The sequence below is a fragment of the Oncorhynchus keta genome, chromosome 28 (genome assembly GCF_023373465.1).
Source record: "Oncorhynchus keta strain PuntledgeMale-10-30-2019 chromosome 28, Oket_V2, whole genome shotgun sequence".
Classification (NCBI taxonomy): domain Eukaryota; kingdom Metazoa; phylum Chordata; class Actinopteri; order Salmoniformes; family Salmonidae; genus Oncorhynchus; species Oncorhynchus keta.
In genome coordinates this window covers 41084538-41105938 of record NC_068448.1, presented here as the reverse complement: position 1 = coordinate 41105938, position 21401 = coordinate 41084538, and the positions used below count along the sequence as shown (strand labels likewise).

At 46.7% G+C, this 21401-nt stretch overlaps 1 protein-coding gene across 2 annotated transcripts in view; it reads left to right on the top strand.

Moving 5' to 3' along the window:
* LOC118361358 (collagen alpha-1(II) chain-like) overlaps positions 1-21020 on the top strand; it is a 30810-nt gene extending 9790 nt beyond the window's left edge. For both annotated transcript variants that reach the window (XM_035741231.2, XM_035741230.2), the window contains 50 exons: positions 387-419; positions 520-573; positions 2180-2281; positions 2755-2832; positions 3608-3652; positions 3911-3964; positions 4597-4650; positions 5251-5304; positions 5564-5617; positions 5808-5861; positions 5998-6042; positions 6162-6215; positions 6697-6741; positions 7001-7054; positions 7478-7576; positions 7690-7734; positions 7885-7983; positions 8155-8208; positions 8331-8438; positions 8560-8613; positions 8875-8973; positions 9126-9179; positions 9283-9381; positions 9591-9644; positions 9847-9900; positions 10168-10221; positions 10342-10395; positions 10633-10677; positions 10836-10934; positions 11109-11216; positions 11321-11374; positions 11527-11580; positions 11682-11735; positions 12221-12274; positions 12383-12490; positions 12685-12738; positions 12847-12900; positions 13020-13181; positions 13781-13888; positions 14610-14717; positions 15107-15160; positions 15495-15602; positions 15723-15776; positions 15913-16020; positions 16162-16215; positions 17654-17761; positions 17859-18147; positions 18284-18471; positions 18773-19009; positions 19183-21020. In XM_035741231.2, coding sequence (XP_035597124.2) covers positions 387-419; positions 520-573; positions 2180-2281; positions 2755-2832; positions 3608-3652; positions 3911-3964; positions 4597-4650; positions 5251-5304; positions 5564-5617; positions 5808-5861; positions 5998-6042; positions 6162-6215; positions 6697-6741; positions 7001-7054; positions 7478-7576; positions 7690-7734; positions 7885-7983; positions 8155-8208; positions 8331-8438; positions 8560-8613; positions 8875-8973; positions 9126-9179; positions 9283-9381; positions 9591-9644; positions 9847-9900; positions 10168-10221; positions 10342-10395; positions 10633-10677; positions 10836-10934; positions 11109-11216; positions 11321-11374; positions 11527-11580; positions 11682-11735; positions 12221-12274; positions 12383-12490; positions 12685-12738; positions 12847-12900; positions 13020-13181; positions 13781-13888; positions 14610-14717; positions 15107-15160; positions 15495-15602; positions 15723-15776; positions 15913-16020; positions 16162-16215; positions 17654-17761; positions 17859-18147; positions 18284-18471; positions 18773-19009; positions 19183-19329 — 4116 coding nt within the window. In that variant the 3' untranslated portion in view covers positions 19330-21020. The remainder of the gene's footprint in view (positions 1-386; positions 420-519; positions 574-2179; positions 2282-2754; positions 2833-3607; positions 3653-3910; positions 3965-4596; positions 4651-5250; positions 5305-5563; positions 5618-5807; positions 5862-5997; positions 6043-6161; positions 6216-6696; positions 6742-7000; positions 7055-7477; positions 7577-7689; positions 7735-7884; positions 7984-8154; positions 8209-8330; positions 8439-8559; positions 8614-8874; positions 8974-9125; positions 9180-9282; positions 9382-9590; positions 9645-9846; positions 9901-10167; positions 10222-10341; positions 10396-10632; positions 10678-10835; positions 10935-11108; positions 11217-11320; positions 11375-11526; positions 11581-11681; positions 11736-12220; positions 12275-12382; positions 12491-12684; positions 12739-12846; positions 12901-13019; positions 13182-13780; positions 13889-14609; positions 14718-15106; positions 15161-15494; positions 15603-15722; positions 15777-15912; positions 16021-16161; positions 16216-17653; positions 17762-17858; positions 18148-18283; positions 18472-18772; positions 19010-19182) is intronic.
* Positions 21021-21401: the final 381 nt, after the last annotated feature.

Sequence of the window (21401 nt, the reverse complement as noted above, 5' to 3'; positions counted from 1 at the left end):
CCGAATGATAAGTGATTAGCTACCGTGCTTTGAACCTGGTGGTTTTAGACAGATTTCTTTTGTTGTTTTGTTGTGAAAACATGGATGGAAGCCGACATTCCTAGGACATAATGGACCGAAACCAATCGTCTTACATCCAGTTAGTAACTTTTTTTTATTCATTGGTATGCAAGGCTTCTTGGGAAATGAACAAACCCTGACAAGCGGAAGATGTTTTTTTCAGCCAAAGTAAATTGTCAACGGACTTCCTGCTATTCCCAGCACCTTAGCAATTCGAAGCAGTGCAACCCGAAACCTTATCAAAGACATCAGGGCTTTGAAAAGACTACTTTCATCCCACTAAGTATTGAGAACTGAACAAGCTCTCTTTCTGTTCTGTTGTCCAGGTTGTCGGACCGAATGGACCAGCAGGCCCTATGGTAAACATATTCTCAAATATTTACTTGCTATTTTTGTTTTGTGAATAATGTGCTCTGTTTGTCACGCATCTTGCTCATCCTAACATGTTTGTTTGTGCAGGGCCCCTCGGGCGAGCAGGGACCACGTGGAGAAGCTGGCGCTAAGGGTGATAAGGTAAGACAGTAAATCCCAGTCTCCTTGGTGCAGGTAGGTTATGCTTAGAAATCTGTCTGTGGTATGGACTGAAATAAGGGCTAACCATTCTTCAATTGCTGCCTAGTTTATCATGTGTGAGACCTTTCATTTAGATCCAGGATAGTGAGATTTCCAGTATACGCTACCTTATTGTAGAAAATCCAATATATTCCAATCTATAAATAGTACAATAGGATTGTAACGAAACAGTGGCATACTCCGCAAAGCACCTCAATACGTAATGAAACAGTGGCATACTCCGCAAAGCACCTCAATACGTAACGAAACAGTGGCATACTCCGCAAAGCACCTCAATACGTAACGAAACAGTGGCATACTCCGCAAAGCACCTCAATACGTAACGAAACAGTGGCATACTCCGCAAAGCACCTCAATACGTAACGAAACAGTGGCATACTCCGCAAAGCACCTCAATACGTAATGAAACAGTGGCATACTCCGCAAAGCACCTCAATACGTAACGAAACAGTGGCATACTCCGCAAAGCACCTCAATACGTAATGAAACAGTGGCATACTCCGCAAAGCACCTCAATACGTAATGAAACAGTGGCATATTCCGCAAAGCACCTTAATACGTAACGAAACAGTGGCATACTCCGCAAAGCACCTCAATACGTAATGAAACAGTGGCATATTCCGCAAAGCACCTTAATACGTAACGAAACAGTGGCATACTCCGCAAAGCACCTCAATACGTAACGAAACAGTGGCATACTCCGCAAAGCACCTCAATACGTAATGAAACAGTGGCATACTCCGCAAAGCACCTCAATACGTAATGAAACAGTGGCATACTCCGCAAAGCACCTCAATACGTAATGAAACAGTGGCATACTCCGCAAAGCACCTCAATACGTAATGAAACAGTGGCATACTCCGCAAAGCACCTCAATACGTAATGAAACAGTGGCATACTCCGCAAAGCACCTCAATACGTAATGAAACAGTGGCATACTCCGCAAAGCACCTCAATACGTAACGAAACAGTGGCATACTCCGCAAAGCACCTCAATACGTAATGAAACAGTGGCATACTCCGCAAAGCACCTCAATACGTAATGAAACAGTGGCATATTCCGCAAAGCACCTTAATACGTAACGAAACAGTGGCATACTCCGCAAAGCACCTCAATACGTAATGAAACAGTGGCATATTCCGCAAAGCACCTTAATACGTAACGAAACAGTGGCATACTCCGCAAATCACCTCAATACGTAATGAAACAGTGGCATACTCCGCAAAGCACCTCAATACGTCCTCTGCAGTTCTTCAACCACTGGCCAGGCTAGTTATGCAGCAAATGCATTACAGTTGATTGATTGGTTAATTGGTTGATTGTTTGGGTGATGGACTGATTTGTTGATTGGTTGGTTGATCGATAGATTGATTGATTGCGAACAGAATTACATTCAGTAACATAGTCTCCTAAGGCAGACAACACCATCAAAGCCATGCAACAATATCGATCACTCACTTTTCCCAATGAAAGCTGATAACACTGAACATGTTTGTGTATTGAACCCGTTGTTGAATGTGCTTGTCCCTCTCGCCTTTTCCCCAGGGAAATGTTGGCCCCAGAGGCAGAGATGGCGAGCCTGGAACCCCCGGGAACCCCGGAACCCCTGGCCCTCCCGGACCCAACGGACCCCCAGGTCTTGGCGGGGTAAGTGGTAGAAAACAGTGGAGAGGACAGGAGAGTAAATGAGAGAGTATGTCACCACCACACATAATCTCTGTTTATGTCGTTGTGGTGCAGAGAAGCACTCCCTGTTGATGGACTAGCAGTACAGTATCGCCATATTCTCACTGTCAGGTGTGTGTGTGTGTGTGTGTGTGTGTGTGTGTGTGTGTGTGTATTCGCACGCACACACGTGTGTGAAAGAAACTAAGCCATACGCCTATTTGCTCATCTATGTGTTAGTTAGTAGAATAGAGAGAGAATAGAGAGAGAAGAATGGACGACACATTGGTAAGCTACTGTGCCACAGTCAATATCACCAATGTAATCCCTTCTGACAACTGTAAACGTGCCACCAGAGTTTTTGTTTCCTCTGAGTCCTGGTGAGGTCACCACTGTAGCATTAGATACCGTCGACTCACGAACAATGTCTCTCGACCCGTGTTGTGTTTCTGCAGAACTTCGCGGCTCAGATGGCTGGTGGATTCGATGAGAAAGCCGGAGGCGCACAGATGGGAGTGATGCAAGGACCTATGGTTAGAGGACAAGAGATGTTACTGTACCGTCACATGAACTTCACGGAATCCAGAGGGGGTTTAAAAAGACTCAAATGAATGATTGAAAGAAATAAAATCATAGTGGTAAACTAAAGAGCTATATGGTATGTGGTAAATGTCGGTCGGTAGTGGCATGCTGTGTTACAGACTTGAAGACAGTACTGCAGACTGCAATCTTGTCATGGAAATGAACCACTGAATGGAACATACTGTAGTATAGATTGTGCTGTAGTACGTACTGTAGTATAGAATCGATAGCTAATGCTGTCCTGTTGGTATGGAATATGAGCTATATTATAACGGCAGTCAGTAACACAGACATAGAAATGATCATGAAACATACGCTATTTATATTACCTATGGTCGATGAATTTGATGTATCTATGGACACGCCCTGCAGCATTTGGAAGCATATGACCCCTCCCCCAATTCCCAAATAAGAGTCAACCTACAGTCTATTATTCTACCCGACGACTCATTGAAATACACTGTATTTATTGGTTTTCTCATACGACCAGGTAACCATGGCCTCAAACCTTTATTACACCACAACCGTAACTAATTATTGCACAACATCGGAAGACCTACAGGCCATGTTATTTGAATTACAATGGGACATCGGAGCATTTGAAGTGTTCTTTCTCTCCCTAGAAGACATGACTAAATAGCAAATATCCCCAATAGTCTTTGAGCTATGAATTGCTATCAATATTATGCATTTCCTCTCATTATCTCTCTCCCTCTTCCTCTGTAGGGCCCTATGGGTCCCCGTGGTCCACCTGGCCCTTCTGGAGCCCCTGTAAGTATACACCACCTTCATAACTGTGGGCTGGACACCTCTCTAAGCCCTAGTAATAACCACAACAGAAGGAGAATGTGGACAGTGCTGTAGATCAGTGCTTGACCCTTTGACCTTCTGTATCGGATGGATAAACATTTATGGTCTACCTGTGTCCTAATATACTATGCTGGTCCCTAATGTGGACGCCCTACGCCTATAGAAATATGCAGACTATTAGGATGTCTTTGACTTGATGTCCCTTCTCATCAATTCCAGGGTCCACAAGGTTTCCAAGGTAACCCCGGAGAGACTGGAGAGCCAGGCCCTGCTGTGAGTATCCAGAACTATCCCAGGGTGCACCATACATCTCTGTGCCACAACGCCAATATAGAAATATAATACGTAGAGCTTGGCAGCAGCGCCAGAGCATTCTAGTACCAGCTCTCTCGGGAGCCGTATTCGACTGAGGGCTGTATGATTGCGTACTAACCACATGAAATATAGAGAAATTTGTGTTTACTGTGAAAGTGTCTCATAAATCCACTCAACCCAGTTCGACCTCTAACCCCTGATCCCTAGAAGTGGTAGGAATGTCTATTCATGTGCGGATCACATGGAGCTCCGTCCCCGTCAGAGCTCAAGTGAAAATCACCAACATCATTACCCGTCATTAAAATCAAACCACAAGCAACAGGAAAATGCCCCCTTCCTCTACATGCTGTGAATGTCAGCTATGAATAGGCAGGAATAGACAGGGTACCTTTTTAACATGACTGTCTGTGACATAACATTTTCATTAGAGTTGGCAGTGAGAATTCAAAGACTAGGTGAAAGGCCCTGAAATCATTAAGTGATTTCCTTTTAGTTTACTGTGGGAAGGTAGCTTCTTGCACTAGTCTGTTCTAAGTCACAGCGATTGGGCCTACACATCAATGACAACAAGCTCTTTGCCCTCATGACAGGGTGCACTGGGACCCCAAGGACCCCCTGGACCTTCTGGCAAACCAGGAAGTGATGTAAGTATTGCCTTCTTCAGCAACCGAACCAGAACCATGCCAGGCTTGGACCAGATCCGCGGCTCAGGCCTGAGCTCGGTTGTCAAAGCCGTGCTCGAGTAGAGCGCGAGCTCTATCAGATGTAGAGCTCTGAACACGCTTTGTGGCTTCAATTTCCTCAACAAAGCTCTTGCCACCTTGCCCAAACTATCATTATCTTATTGACTTCGTCAGGCCAGACTCCAGTGCCCCTCGTTCCATCATGAAAGGCGGACCTTGTTTCTTCCCCCACTGTTTACAAAAACACAAGCATGATCGTCTTTGACACAGTACCAGCGAAGCAGTCCACAAAGCACTGACCTACCATTTCTAACTTCTAATACAATTGTTTCATTAAATGTCCCTTTAGAAAACCCTAAACTCCTAGCCATTTACATTCCCACACTGAACTCCCCCCCCTCCCCCCCCCACCCACACACTCACCCCCCCCACCCCACCCCAGAGGGCATTTGCCTTCTCTCGCTGAAGTAAACTAATTAGAATCTTAAATGTAAAATGTTAAGACATTTACTATTCAGTTGACAAACTCCTGATTTGAATCATATCTTTCTTTATTGCTAGGGTGAGGCTGGCAAACCTGGAAAGGCTGGTGAACGTGGACCTGCAGGACCTCAGGTAAACACTGAAAGATTAGACTATAGTAGAAAAAAAAAAAAACAGAAATCTATGTCCACAACATCAGAGCACAATGCCATGGATAACAATTCTCTTGTGTACTACAGACTTAAGTTTTTCAAATTTGTTTATCATCAATTGCCTTTGTTTACGTCTTACTATATACTGATCAATATCTTAAGGTAGGAGTTCCGTTTACAGATGAATCCCACACAGAATCCTTTAGTATCCAATTTCCTCATTTATCTCTTTCTTTCAGGGAGCTCGTGGATTCCCCGGAACTCCTGGTCTTCCCGGAATCAAAGGACACAGAGTGGGTGCTTCATTATTTTAACAAACACAACTCCCTCTGCATGGATATTGTGATGTTACACGTCCCAGCATGATTAGCAACGCAACAGATTAGCTCATTAGTGTTCATTAAATCAGTCTAATGGGGCTGATGTGGGACTAATAAGTCCTGATGAAGTGGCTCACTGCTGTCTGTCCGTCCGTGTGTGTAGGGTCATCCTGGTCTCGATGGATCTAAGGGAGAGGGTGGTGCTGCTGGAGCCAAGGTAAGACTCCTGCCTCGGTCTTCTACTCATCCAATCTTTTGAGTTGTCTATTTCTGTGTCTACTCGTCTGTCTATCTGACGGACTGTCTGAGAAGCCGTCCGATTGGCTAACTGACTGACTGTCTCCTCTCTATAGGGCGAGGGTGGCGCCCCCGGAGAGAACGGCGCCCCTGGACCAATGGTAAGAGAGCGTTACACCTGTGCAGCACCTGAATAGTATGAGCATAATGCTTTTATTCGCCAACTGTAACTTTTACCTGAATGTTACCAAGCTGAGTGTTCATCACTTGTCTCCTGTAGGGACCACGTGGTCTGCCTGGCGAGAGAGGCCGTCCCGGAGCTTCTGGCTCTGCTGTGAGTAACAACGCAGACATTTACCTTTAAATTTAATTTACCTTTAACCTTTAACACTCTCTGATTAAACTATTACACTCCTGAACAATACAAGCTAGCAACGCACCAAAGCTAAGGTGTAGCCCGAGATGATATGCCGTATAGCTTCGACCATTTATGTCCCCAATCCCAATCAATCCTCACCAGACCCAATCATAGTCTGTACACTTGCCTACCAGACAATCCCAGCCTAGAGTTTGGGACTTTCTCTTTGGTTAATGTTGCCACACGATAAAGACCTTTTCAATCTGGCTGTGTAGCAAAATCAATTACAGTCAAAATGGCAATTCTGAAAAGCCTGCCTAATGGTAGTCTCGTGAAGCCGACCTTAGGCCTTGGGAGACGGAATATTGAGACACAACGGTGTGAAAGTGTTCATCCATAAACACCTCACAGTACCTAGACACCATCATAATGTCTCCTGTGTCTGCTCTCTCCTCAGGGTGCCCGTGGTAATGATGGCTTGCCTGGCCCTGCTGGTCCTCCTGTACGTATGAGCTCCTCATGTTGGTTCCTCACTGTTTCAAAGACATCTAGCTTTTATCATTGTCGTACAAGATAACCGTAATGCAGAAATCAATAATACACCTATTGCATCACAATTTGTGCATATTTTCTAAATAATTTCAAATGGATTTGGACCGCTTTGTCTGTTTCTCCCAGTCCATGTTGTATTTGTGCGATAATAACAAAACCAGGAATTTGTGAGTTTGTGAACTCTGACCTTTGAACTGGGATTCCTACAGGGGCCTGTTGGACCTGCTGGAGCACCTGGTTTCCCTGGATCCCCTGGCTCCAAGGTTTGTACTATTTACAATTACAGTATGTACAATTTTTGATATTCTTCATTTCTTTCTGCCGTGCATCCTGCCAGCCATGAACCAAATCGAAGCCTATTGGTGCGATAAAGGATGGGTCTGTTCAATTCCCACCAATCGCGGCGGTCAGACACTTCCTTTCCCTAGACCACGGGTGATAAACTCTGACGAGTTGATCGATAGTGATAAGCTGCAACGAGGCAAGATTCTCACAGTCACCCGACGTCAAGGACTCGGAAGAGTCACATTGAACCGTGACTGTATGCCGGTCTATCACAGGGAGACAATGAGCTCCAATCACCACACCATTTGACTTTGTCGCCGAGGGCAGTTTGAAGAACAGTTAGAAGCAACGGAGAAGCAATGGCAGTCCTAATGGTCCTCTGAATTGCTTCCTTCCTACAGGGAGAAGCTGGCCCCACTGGTGCCCGTGGAGCTGAGGGCGCACAGGGACCCCGCGGAGAGGCTGGCACACCCGGATCTCCCGGTCCCGCTGGCGCCTCTGTACGTAACACCCAGGCTCTGTGTGATACAGTCCGAAGTGCATCATCTCGTACTGATTATCTCTCATAATTAAACTGATGCATTGTTTTCGTCTCTTCACTCTCTTCCTTTAGGGCAACCCTGGTACTGATGGTATCCCCGGAGCTAAAGGATCTGCTGTAAGTATACTCTTACACTATATGGTTTAGAAAGTACCCTCTACACTCTTTATATACTCAGCATGAAATAAACAGTGCTCTTGGTCACCATTATCGGTCTACTACTCAGTCAGTAACGCTCAGTTGTGTTCTCTCTGTCGCCCTCTGTAGGGTGCTTCTGGTATTGCTGGTGCACCTGGTTTCCCAGGACCCCGTGGCCCCCCCGGACCTCAGGGAGCAACAGGACCTCTTGGGCCCAAGGGCCAGTCGGTAGGTCCCCCATGTTCCCCCCCAAAACCTGGACACCATAATATTATGTTGGTGGTGCTTATTGGTTTTACTTAGGGGGGAAACCCATGTTTCTGGTGAGTCAAGTCATTCCTATTTCAACTGTTCTGAGTGATTTCTAGAATGATGACTTTGCCCCTGCGTTTGTTACAGGGAGACCCCGGTATTCCTGGTTTCAAAGGAGAGGCTGGACCAAAGGGAGAGCTTGTGAGTTCTGTTTTGATGGGTCATATAATATCATAACCACACATGGATATTTTCACTCAATTGAGTTGGACTTGGAAGTATGTTTGGGATTAATCCGGCATCTTCTTGCTCACCCCCTGTAGGGCCCTATTGGTCCCCAAGGCGGCCCTGGCCCCGCTGGCGAGGAGGGCAAACGAGGAGCAAGAGGAGAGCCGGGTGCTGCTGGACCACTTGGACCTCCTGGCGAGAGAGTAAGGATCCGAACCATCACAGACCTCGCGGCAGTTTGCTCTGTTTTTGTCCTGTGTCATATCAGTTGTTCCCACATCCTATTCCTCATCACGGAAATGTCCTCTCTGTCCTTGTTTCTAGGGAGCTCCCGGTAACCGTGGTTTCCCGGGTCAGGACGGTCTTGCTGGTGTTAAGGTGGGTCTTACGATGCTGATTTGACACGTTGACACTTTTCTCTCACCTGATAAACAGGAATGGACAGGAGCAAAATCACCATATCAACTAGTTCTACTAAATGAGTCCTTAACTGTAAGAAGACGGCCATGTAGACCAATGAGTAATAAATTGTCCAAAACCAGCTATGATTAATACAATTAGCTACAATGTTGTTTAAACGCGAGTGACGAAAGCAAAACAATACTAATCTCTCTCTTTGTCTCCCCTCTTCCTCCTCAGGGAGCCCCTGGTGACCGTGGTGTTCCCGGCGTGGGTGGGCCTAAGGGAGGCACTGGTGATCCCGGCCGCGCAGGAGAGCCTGGTCTTCCCGGAGCCAGAGTGAGTAGTAGTAGTACCTCTGGTCTCCACCACCACCACCACCACAACCAGCCAAAACAGCCATCGATACAAGCTGGGGCTCATCGTGGCTTTAAATCGGTTTCCATCTACATGTATAATGTTGACACTGTCTTTGTGTGTGATGCTCACAGGGTCTCACTGGTCGCCCCGGAGATGCTGGTCCTCAAGGCAAAGTTGGCCCTGGTGTAAGTATGCCTCGTTAACCGGCTAGCACCGCCTAGTATTCCACTTTTACCAAACATTTTGCCATACAATTAAACCTTCTCTCCTCCGTGTGTGGTACTATAGGGTGCTGCTGGTGAGGACGGTCGCCCCGGCCCACCTGGTCCTCAGGGAGCACGTGGCCAGCCTGGTGTGATGGGATTCCCCGGACCAAAGGGAGCCAATGTAAGTGTCACAGGGGTTTCCAGTAAAGTTGTGATACCCAGAGGGAAGAAATTGCCAGTCGATTTTCCTCCAGCTCCAGACACGGAGTATCTGACAGTGCAGACACATACAGTACAGGAAGTGTATGGAAACGTCCCCATTAAGCCCCCTTGCACTTGTCTTTTCTTCTTCCCTGTGACTGACCACTGTGTTTTTTTTTTCTCCAACAGGGTGTGCCTGGCAAGGCAGGAGAGAAGGGTCTCGTGGGTCGTCAAGGTCTGATAGTAAGTTGATCAGTGTTTCAGATGAACTTCCTGTAACCCTTGGGTCTTAGCAAAGTTCACCTCTCTGTGCAATTGCTTAGTTATTTTCAGCCCCACAAAATTTCAAGGAATGACCCGGTGCAGGAACCGGATATCGATCGCCATCCCTTTGCAGCGGTGGTTCACGATGAACTGATTCATGTTCCTCTCTCTCTCTGAACAGGGTCTGTCTGGTAAAGATGGTGAGACTGGTGCTGCCGGACCTAACGGCCCTGCTGTAAGTGTTCAACCTCTGACCGACGTTGTGAAAGACAATATACAGCAGACGGTTCTTGAGGAGTGAAAACTGCACCTCGTAGTAACAGAATCTCTTTCCGCGATGCACCTATAACAGAATACGTGTAGCCATAGTATTTGTAAAAAAGCTAGCGTCTCCCTTTGAGCACTTGAGGATGCAATGGAATCCCCAGACTTTCCACACAGCACCACAGGGTGCTGTCGCTGTCTAACCTGTGTTGATCACTTTTGATGGCTCTCCTCTTAGGGACCTGCTGGAGAGAGAGGAGAGCAAGGAGCTGCTGGGCCATCTGGCTTCCAGGTGAGTTTGCCTTACTTTTCTGGAATGGCTAGAACAGGAATGATTCTATTCCGAACAACTTGATGTCTATTTTTGATGACGTCATAGGAAGTCACTGATTGTCCTGTTGTTGTTGTGCAGGGTCTGCCTGGACCTGCTGGCCCCCCGGGAGAGGGAGGCAAGCCTGGTGATGCGGTGAGTGTCCACGGTCACAGCAGTACACCAGGCCGACCTGTTCAGGTCCCTTATTGATTGATTGAATACATTAGGAACATCTAACCCTGCTACTCACGTCACATTTGTCATCACACGCCTCAGGCCTGTATCCTGATTGTGTAATTCTAGCAAACACAAGAACATTCTGTATTCTCAAGGTATCATTTATCTACTGTAAAAGTATGCAGCTATAATGTCTCTCTCCTCTCTCTGTAGGGTGTTCCTGGAGAGGCTGGTGCTGCAGGCGTTACGGGACCCAGAGTGAGTTTTCATTTCTACAATAAATCTGATATAGATTATTTTTCCACACTTACTGTCACAATCATGTAGTTAGCCACCACCATCTACTTATCAAACATTTATGTCTGTAGTCCTTCCTGTTTCTGCCTCTCACTTCCTGTCTCCCTGATCCCTGATAGGGCGAGCGTGGTTTCCCTGGTGAGAGGGGCGGTGCAGGATCTCAGGGTCTGCAGGGACCTCGTGGACTTCCTGGAACTCCCGGAACCGATGGACCCAAGGTGAGGAGCCCCTCCCCTCAGCCAACCTCGTCTTCAAGAAGAGTTTCCGTTGCTATTGGAGACAGAGTCCTGAGCTCCTATAGTCGGGCAATCACAGTACCACTACTGAAGAGAGAAACATCAGAAACAGTGTGATCGGCCATCTTCTAACTCCACGTTCCTCCTCTCTGACAGGGAGCCATTGGGCCAACTGGTGGTGCTGGATCTCAGGGGCCCCCCGGCCTGCAGGGTATGCCAGGAGAGAGAGGAGCTGGTGGTATCCTTGGAGCCAAAGGTGACAGAGTGAGTAACAACTGTCAAAAATATCGAATCATTGTTGTAGAAGATTTGACGGCGGACTGCAAGGTTATATCATGATACATGTCATGGTTTTCTGTGTTTTGCAGGGTGACAACGGTGAGAAAGGACCTGAGGGCGCTCCTGGAAAGGATGGTTCCAGAGTGAGTACCGCGGAAGCAGAGAAAATAGCCACACTCTTCTGTGGCAACTCTGATCCAAAGTCCCAATGGAAATACAATGATCCAATGACCAAGTGAGGTTGATAATAACTCCATCTCTCTCCTTTCCATCTTTATTCTCTCCTCCCACTCAGGGCTTGTCTGGTCCCATTGGTCCTCCTGGCCCAGCTGGTCCCAATGGCGTGAAGGTATGAATTACCATACGGATCAAACACACCTGTTATTATGTGTACGGTGTAATATTCATGTGACAGATGGTTTCTCACTCTTCTCTCTCCTTCCCTCTCAGGGTGAGGGTGGACCTTCTGGCCCAACTGGTGCGGCTGGTGCCCGTGGCGCTCCTGTAAGTTGGGTCTTTCCGCCTCCAGTGTCATATCGTCCGTTCTCAGACTTGTATCGAATCGGCCACGTTGTCGACGTGCTCAAGTTCGAAATGTACCTTCGCGCAAACTCACTCCCCTCCAGTACAGAGAGCAGGAAGAAACTAGAGAAGAAGCAGAGCTCGACAGATCAAAATATAAGATCACTCAAAGTCACCAGATATTTTGATAGCCACATATTGTTCAGTTTGATTCCAAGACCACTCGCTTCCCAAGTAGCCCGGCAACAGTTATAAATAATAAAGGAAGCTCCAAGTACACTAAATCAAAGTACACTTAGTCCCTCAGAATATATTCCATTCCAAAAGGTTTGATTTGCGATGAGTGCAGCCTCCTCCACTTTCACCCACCGCACCTGCAGCATGACGGACAGGGCCACATACATGTGCAGTTAGAAAACCTTTCTCTGTGGTGCCTGTGTCTCGAGTCCGTTTCTCTCTTACTGTAGGGCGACCGTGGTGAGGGTGGTCCTCCTGGGCCTGCTGGCTTCGCTGGGCCTCCTGTGAGTAGAACCACAGCAGTCGCATACGTTTCAAGGAAAACATTCACATTCATCCATATCAAATGCTGGATCTTTATTGACCTGTATCTTCCATCCACCAAACTCCAGGGTGCAGATGGTCAGCCTGGAGCCAAGGGAGAGTTTGGCGAGGCTGGACAGAAGGGAGATGGTGGTGCCCCTGGACCTCAGGGACCCTCTGGGGCCCCTGGACCTGTGGTAGGTACCCATCGAAATGCACTTTGAGATACCAAAAAACCTGTATGTCCCTGAGACAGATATCTTATGACCCAAGACATTACCATTCGGAGAAAAAAGAAATGGAGAGTATTTGAGAACACAATTGATGCACTTCTTGTTTCATTGTTCTTGTTTCTTTGTCTAATTGTGTTCATTGTTGCTTTTTGTTCCAGGGTCCCACTGGTGTTTCTGGATCTAAAGGAGGCCGCGGTGCCCAGGGTGGCGCTGTAAGTCAACAGTTCCAATGATAAGAGATTATTACCCAATAGTAAGTGAAAAGATCACATGGTATGTTCTGTTATTGAAATATTGTCTTGTCTCTTTCTTGTTGGTAGGGTGCTACTGGCTTCCCTGGTGCTGCTGGAAGAGTTGGATCTCCCGGTCCCAACGTGAGTATCACATCCTCACAACTCTTCCATAGACAACAGAACTGCACCTTTTCATTCAGATTGCCTGTGTATATGTGTGTGATTGAAACAATGCTTCATCTCTCTGTTCCCTCTCTCAGGGTAACCCTGGTGCTGCTGGCCCCGCTGGCCCTGCTGGTAAAGACGGTCCTAAGGGAGTTCGCGGTGACGCTGGCACCCCAGGAAGACAGGGAGATGCCGGGCTGCGTGGAGTTGCTGGAGCCCCTGGCGAGAAGGGAGATGCTGGAGAAGACGGCCCCCCTGTGAGTCTTCCCCATCCACTCTTACATTGGCTAAATGATATCTCACGGAGGTAATGCCACCCAGCCTCTTAAAGTTACTGTCCAGTGTTTCCAGATTTCTAGGAAATCTGACCTTTAATGAATTACAATGAGTGAAATACTTTCCTTCCAAACATTTTTAATTAAGTATGTTAAAAAGCAGCTCGTCTTGGAATGGTGTGGGCGTATACCGGTCATAAAAAGTAGACCGCTGATTGGCCATCTCATCCAATGAGGCATTCTCTACGAGGAAATAGCAAGCATTTTTTAAAATGGTCTGTTTACGATACAAGTTTGAGGTGGTGTTTTGGAAGTGTCTTTTCTCCAATTTAAGCTTTGGCCCCAAATACGAGTCAGCAACATTATCTGGGTGGGAGTTAACCGAATATAAACGTTTAAAAAGTGAGATTTTCACTGAACAGTTACTTTAAGCTTCATGGATGTACCTTGTCGGCCTGGTAACACCAACTCACCCACCTTGATAGTCAACCACTTTCTGGAACTGGAGTTATGAACTCGATGAGCTGGGGTTGTAAAGTCAATGTAGTGAACTTTGACCTAATTGTCTCCTCCATTTCTAGGGCCCTGATGGTCCTTCAGGTCCCCATGGTCTGGCTGGGTCTCGTGGTATTGTTGGTCTGCCTGGGCAGCGTGGAGAGAGGGGCTTCCCTGGTCTTCCTGGACCGTCTGTGAGTACCTCACCCCTGATAGCCTAATTCAAGTGTGGTAGTTACTATGATTAGTGAGTAAAAAATTGTCACAGTATTTTCTGAATCAGGAAGAGAGGTGACCTTTGAAAGCCAGGTCAGTGTTAGAGGACCATTGCCCTTACTGGTCCAGTTGTAAGTTAAGGTCTCTCTATAAGCTGGCATACCCACATATAGTGATAGAAAATATGAATGACAATTGGCCTGACAACCTTTTAAGTCCAGGCTCATATAACTCCCACTACTCATGCACCATTGAGTGGTAACTAAACAACATATGACCCCTAAAATCATATATGGGATGCCTGGAGTGATTGCCTGTGTAATATCATGGAGTCCTGATCTCCACATACATTCAATATGACAGATCTATAACCAGACTTCTTTCTCCTTAAAACGGTCACAAAGAAGTCGATCACTCAGTGACCAATTGGCTGTAACTGAGATGCATTCAGAACTAAGTGTCCATCATGCGACGTCATATTGAGGGTTTTGATGCTTTTCTTACCAGCTAGGGGCTTTTAGACAGTTGCTGATGTCCTACTTACCATGCGGATCAATATTGAAGTCCGTGAGTCCATTGACTAGTCAGTCGCATGTTACATCGTTGCAGTTATTGACATCAGATATAATTGGACTGTGGTGACATCTGACACTTCACTCCTTGATGGTGAGTCTGATGTCCATGTTCTGTGTGTCACAGGGAGAGCCCGGTAAGCAGGGAGCTTCTGGTGCTGGTGGTGACCGTGGACCGCCTGGCCCTGTGGGACCCCCTGGACTGTCTGGACCTGCAGGAGAGCCCGGGAGAGAGGTCAGAACTAAAACACAACAGCAAAGGCCACAACAACAACAATTATTGACCACTGTAGCTGCACACAGCAATGACAGAGGTGTGGGCCATAGCTGCACTATAGTGCCACCTGCTGGCCAATATAATTACACCTCTGGATTGAGCCACTGCAAGAACCATAGCAACGACAGCAGCAGCATAAGCAACAACAACATGAACATAAATATCAATAATCACCACACAACAACAGCAACCTCCAAAAAAACAAGAACTTCCCTCCCCCACACAGTCACAATAACCTGCCAAGCAGAATTGTAAACAATGACCACAGCACTAACAACAACAACCGCAACCAACAAAAAAAGCAATACATTTCAATGAATGAATAAATCTCTGTCTCTACCTCACAGGGCAACGCTGGATCTGATGGACCCCCTGGTAGAGATGGATCCACTGGAGTCAAGGTGAGACGCCTGCATTATACACCAATCAGACCAATCAGTCCAAACCAATCAGTCCAAACCAATCAGTCCAAACCAATCAGTTCAAACCAATCAGTCCAAACCAATCAGTCCAAACCAATCAGTCCAAACCAATCAGTCCAAACCAATCAGTCCAAACCAATCAGTCCAAACCAATCAGTTCAAACCAATCAGTCCAAACCAATCAGTCCAAACCAATCAGTCCAAACCAATCAGTCCAAACCAATCAGTCCAAACCAATCAGTCCAATTGATGGATAAGCTGTCAGATGCGCTTTGATGGCCTTATATCCTATGATCTTCTCTCCCCCCTGTAGGGTGAGCGTGGTAACACTGGTCCTGCTGGTGCTCCTGGTGCCCCGGGCGCTCCCGGTGCCCCCGGCCCTGTCGGCCCCCTGGGCAAGCAGGGAGACAGAGGAGAGGGAGTGAGTACCCATACAAAACTAGACACAATATGAATGAGATAAATGTTGGTGTTTTGTCATTCACACTGGTTTGGGTGTTGTTAGCCTGTGTAATGGGAAGAACCTCACTCTTGTTTCTAGGGTGCTCAAGGACCTGCCGGACCCGCTGGACCAGCTGGCGCTAGAGGAATGGCTGTGAGTTTCAACATCGCTCATTTTAAAACACACACACCATTCTCTAGTGAACTATTACCAACTGTAGCTGCACCGGCATTGGCACACCCTTTTTTTTTTGCTGAGCTGATTGACACTCTCTGCCTCTCGAAATAAGGGACCCCAAGGACCCCGTGGAGACAAGGGAGAGGCTGGCGAGACAGGAGAGAGGGGACAGAAGGGACACCGTGGCTTCACCGGTCTGCAGGGTCTTCCCGGACCTCCCGTAAGTCACCCAAGTCCTCTGGCCACGCTGGACCTTTAGCCATTATACCTCTCCATCTTCATAGATCTGTATTCATGACACTTCTGCGTGTGGAATAAGTTCTGTTCCCTGACTTCCAGTCGTCTTTGTCTAAACTAACAGGGCTCCGCTGGAGACCAGGGAGCTGCTGGACCTGCCGGACCTAGTGGCGCTAAAGTGAGTCCAGGCGAGAGGGAAGGACAGAACACTTCTCTAATCCCTCCAGACTTATGATAAGACAAAAGGACTACTCCTACACAGTAGTTATCCCGTGATATAATAATGAGGGTCAAAGGCTAGTTTTTTTTTATAATCCTCCAACACCGTGATAAGGTGGAGGATGAGAATGGCCACTGTGTTTTAATTAGTCTGTCCTGGGATAACAGGGAAGGCGAATGCTTTTGTGATTACCACATGTTGTGGTAGAGAGGAAGACAAGACAGGAGAGGCTACTACTTAAAAAATGTACCCATAAAGATTAATTACATGATAAAGAAGAGGAAAGGGATGTGAATAATTATCACTCATAGAGAGATACACTACATATACAAAAGTATGTGGACACCCCTTCAAATGAGTGGATTCGGCTATTTCAGCCACACCCGCTGCTGACAGTTGTATAAAATCGAGCACACAGCCATGCAATCTCCATTGACAAACATTGCCATTAGAATGGTCTTACTGAAGAGCTCAGTGATTTTCAACGTGGCACCGTTATAGGATGCCACCTTTCCATCAAGTCAGTTCATTAGATGTCTGCCCTGGTCAACTGTAAGTGCTGTTATTGTGAAGTGGAAAAGTCTAGGCGCAACAACGGCTCAACCGCGATGCGGTAGGCCACACAAGCTCACAGAACGGGACTGCCGAGTGCTGAAGCGCGTAGCAAGCGCGTAGCACATAATAATCGTCTGTTTCTCGGTTGCAACACTCACTTCCGAGTTCCAAACTGCCTCTGGAAGCAACGTCAGCACAAGAACTGTTTGTCGAGAGCTTCATGAAATGGGTTTCCATGGCCGAGCAGCCTTCCCTGTTTCAGGAATGACAATGCCCCTGTGCACAAATCGAGGTCCATACAGAAATGGTTAGTCAAGATCGGTGTGGAAGAACTTGACTGGCCTGCACAGAGCCCTGACCTCAACTCCATCTAACACCTTTGGGATGAATTTAAAGGGAAACTGCGAACCAGGCCTAAGTGATAAACATCAGTGCCCCTCCTCACTGAGGTTCTTGTGGCTAAATGGAAGCAAATCCCCACAGCAATTTTCTAACATCTAGTGGAAAGCCTTCCCAGAGGAGTAGAGGCTGTTATAGCAGCAAAGGGGAGACCAACTCCATATTAATGCCCAAGATTTTGGAATGAGATGTTCGACGAGCAGGTGTCCACATACTTTTGGTCATCTAGTGTAGCTAAGTTTGTAATGTCTGATAAGCAGGTTGTTTTTGAATTAAAGAGTGTACACTGTAGGACAATTGAACATGAACAATGTTACATCCGGTAAAAGTTTCAAACTAACTGTGAATCCAGCCCCTCTACAAAGAGACTCCCATTCATACATGCTATGCTAGCATCCATGTGTGAGAGCTGTGACTGACCCCACCCTATCTATCTCCTCAGGGACCCCCTGGCCCAGCCGGTCCCGCTGGTAAGGATGGATCTAACGGTACCCCTGGACCCCTCGGACCCTCTGGGCCTCGTGGTCGTTCTGGAGAGACTGGTGCTGCTGTGAGTAACGCTTGGCAACATTTATAGCATATAGCAGCAAATATGTTAGTCTTCATGTAGTCCCACCTTGTAACAATCGTCTCCTCATCTCCTTCAGGGTCCTCCTGGTAACCCCGGACCCCCTGGTCCTCCTGGTCCTCCCGGCCCTGGCATCGACATGTCTGCCTTCGCTGGCCTGTCTCAGCCAGAGAAGTCTCCGGATCCCCTGAGGTACATGAGGGCTGATGAGGCATCCAGCTCCCTGAGGCAGCACGACGTGGAGGTGGACTCCACACTCAAGTCCCTCAACTACCAGATCGAGAACCTGCGCAGCCCCGACGGTAGCCAGAAGAACCCCGCCCGCACCTGCAGAGACATCAAACTGTCCCACCCCGAGTGGAAGAGTGGTGAGTGGGGGAATGGTTAGAGGAGAGGGAGAAGAGAGAGTGAATGGAAAGGAAAGACCACAGATGTGTACAACGTGATCAGTCCAAACCATGCTAAGGTTTGAACCATTTGTCCTCTCCCCCTCCTGTTCGCCAGGTGACTACTGGGTGGACCCGAACATTGGCAGCACAGCTGACGCCATCAAGGTCTTCTGCAACATGGAGACTGGCGAGACCTGCGTGTACCCCAGCATAGCCAACGTGCCGCACAAGAACTGGTGGACAAGCAAGAGCAAGGACCGCAAACACGTCTGGTTCGGAGAGACCATGAATGGAGGATTCCACGTGAGTCTCGACATGAATAATCACTCCACTGGCACGTTTGAGCGAAATACGGCTACTGCTTTAGTAGGGTAACTTCATTTCAAGGGTTACCCTGATCATCGAGTAGAGCACTTCCTCTCAGTGTTTCCTTTTATGAATTGCAGGCTGAACCTATATTTCCGGCTTGCAGATAAGTTCTAGACATCACATAAAATCCTACCACCCAGAAACCTGTGTGTGACCTCCATGTTCGTTGCCGCCGCCTTCCTTGCCCCGTGTCCCGTTTAACCCTAAGCTCTTCCTCCTCTGGCTCCGTCCACAGTTCAGCTACGCTGAGGACGGTACCAACGCCGCCAGTATCCAGCTGACCTTCCTGAGGCTGCTGTCCACGGAAGCGTCTCAGAGCCTCACCTACCACTGCAAGAACAGCGTGGCCTATATGGACGCATCCACGGGCAACCTGAAGAAGTCTCTGCTGCTCCAGGGCTCCAACGACGTGGAGATCCGAGCTGAGGGCAACAGCCGCTTTACCTACAGCGTGGCGGAGGACGGCTGCAAGGTGAGGGGAATAGGCACTGTCAAAGTAGGGACAGGGGAAAAGATGGACATAGTAAAGTAGGACCTATTGGGGAAGGCACAGTCCAGTTACACAGTAGACAAAAACTAAAAAACTGTCATTGTAGCCTATGGGAATGTACAGTGTTTCAACACATATCTGTTGTCGTCCCACAGAAACATACAGGCCAGTGGGGCAAGACTGTCTTCGAGTACAAAACACAGAAGACCTCCCGTCTGCCCATCGTGGACATTGCTCCCATGGACATCGGAGGAGCGGACCAGGAGTTCGGCGTGGACGTGGGCGCAGTCTGCTTCTTGTAAAAGTGGGACAAACAAGACGAGAAAAAAAAAACTAAAACATGAAAGAAATAACTATGAAACAATACACGCTCCAAACAAATGAAGACCGGAACTAAAAAAAAGGAAATGATAATTGATATTCTCTCTTACAAAGAAGTGCTCTCCAAGTTGTACACCCTGGATGTTAGCACTGAAAGACACCAGCAATATCCGTACGTAATTCCAGCATTCGCCAGTCGTGTTTCCTGTGGCCCACAGTCGGTGGGAATGAGTTTGAGCCAGAAGGAAAAGGGACCAAGCCAAGGGACGAGTGATGGAGAAACAGAAACATGACTCGATGTCACTTATTTATTGTCTAAACTTTAAAGGGGCATAGATGAGGTACAGTGGGACTGGGGGGCTTCACCATAAGAACAGCACAAGCTCCTCCCACTACAGAACACCTAGAACCTCCCACTCCACCTCCCTCTCCGACCTAGCTACAAATACGCCATTTTGAATCAATGTAGACCAAAAAATATTTTCAGTAATTATAAGGTGCTTCAAAATGTGTTTTTTTTTTACCATCAAGACCAGGAGCTAAACTTTTACTGTGTATTAAAAATACTTGGTTCTATTGTTGTAAAAGTCTGTGTTTATAAACAACCAGATGATTTTATATATATTTCCACATTATGTGTGTACATGTGTCTATATGCACACCAACACTTTTTGGAAAGTGAGGTTACATTTGGGATATGTTTGTCCTTGTCCTTTACCCCTTGATTGCCCATAATAGGAAAATGTCTTACTCGGTTGACAAACAACCCCCCCCCAAAAAAATTCTAATAAAATTTGGGAAATGAAATCAGTTTTGTTGTAGTCATCCGGATTGTTTAAAGCTACCTCACGCTGAAAAACAAAGTGAAAAAGTTGACCTTAAATCTTGAGCTGACCAAAATGAGCTTTCGGGTGGAACTGGTGCTGAACAGCTATCTTTGCTTTGCTGTCTTCAGAAGGTGCTATGAGTTCTAGAATTCAGTCATTGTTCCCCCAAACCCCCACTAGCCTCACACACCACACACACACACACACACACACCCCACCTCGAACGACAGGTGCAGCCATTCAAGGCAGGGAACCAAGTGACTCTGGATATTCTCCTATGGAGTCTACGCCCCACAAAGAGAATCACGGGACTACAAGGAGAGCTACCCAAAACAACCAGGGTGGCTCGTCTCTGTGTGTGTGAGAGGGTGTGTCATTTCTTTTGCTGTTACTCATTTTTATTATGATCATGATCATTTCTTGTCTGTTTTTATTTTGTTACACTTTTAATTGATGTAAATTGGAAATAAAGAGGAAAAACCAAGTAACAATGAAGTTGATTTTTAATTGCGTTTCTTTTGAGTAAGTACGGACATGGCATGGGAGTTGAATAGGTTTTTTTGTTGGTTACTGAACCCAAGGTCTGTATACTTTAAGGTTTTTGTTGTAGTTGTATTTCTTGGGAGTTCAGTTAACTTTTTTTTGTTTTTTTATGTTTGTGAGTGCATGGTATGTGTGTGAGTATGCGAGACTGTGCATGAGTGTGTGTTTTAGCTATGAGAAAATCTCATTACACAGGAATGAAAGTACTGTCTGTAATCATTGACCGGTTTCAGGGTTGGGCCGGGCATGGTTGGCTTCTGTTTGTTTGAATTAATAAGCATAAATAAAGAAATTGTGCTGAATGGAATTGTGAAGTATTTTGTTTATTAACAGTAATGTCTTACTGACGCGTCAACACATTGACGTAGGCGTTTGCCGTTGTGTGCTTTCTCCACAATACCTTTCCATATCTTTCTGCTGAGCAATAAAAATTAGACTGAAGACTAAACAAATTATTCTCATTACAAACCTACATTGAAAATCACAAATATCATCTTTGCAGACCTACATCTTTTCGAGTTATTGACCGAAAGGGAAGCTATACCATTAATGCCAGATTGTTTTTTTAAGATTGAAAACATTATGGCCAAGATAAACATAGATTAAGAGAATATACAGTAAACTTGATTAAGTTAGACAGGGATCCACAAATAGATTCAGCCGCGGGTTGATTTTTTCTTGAG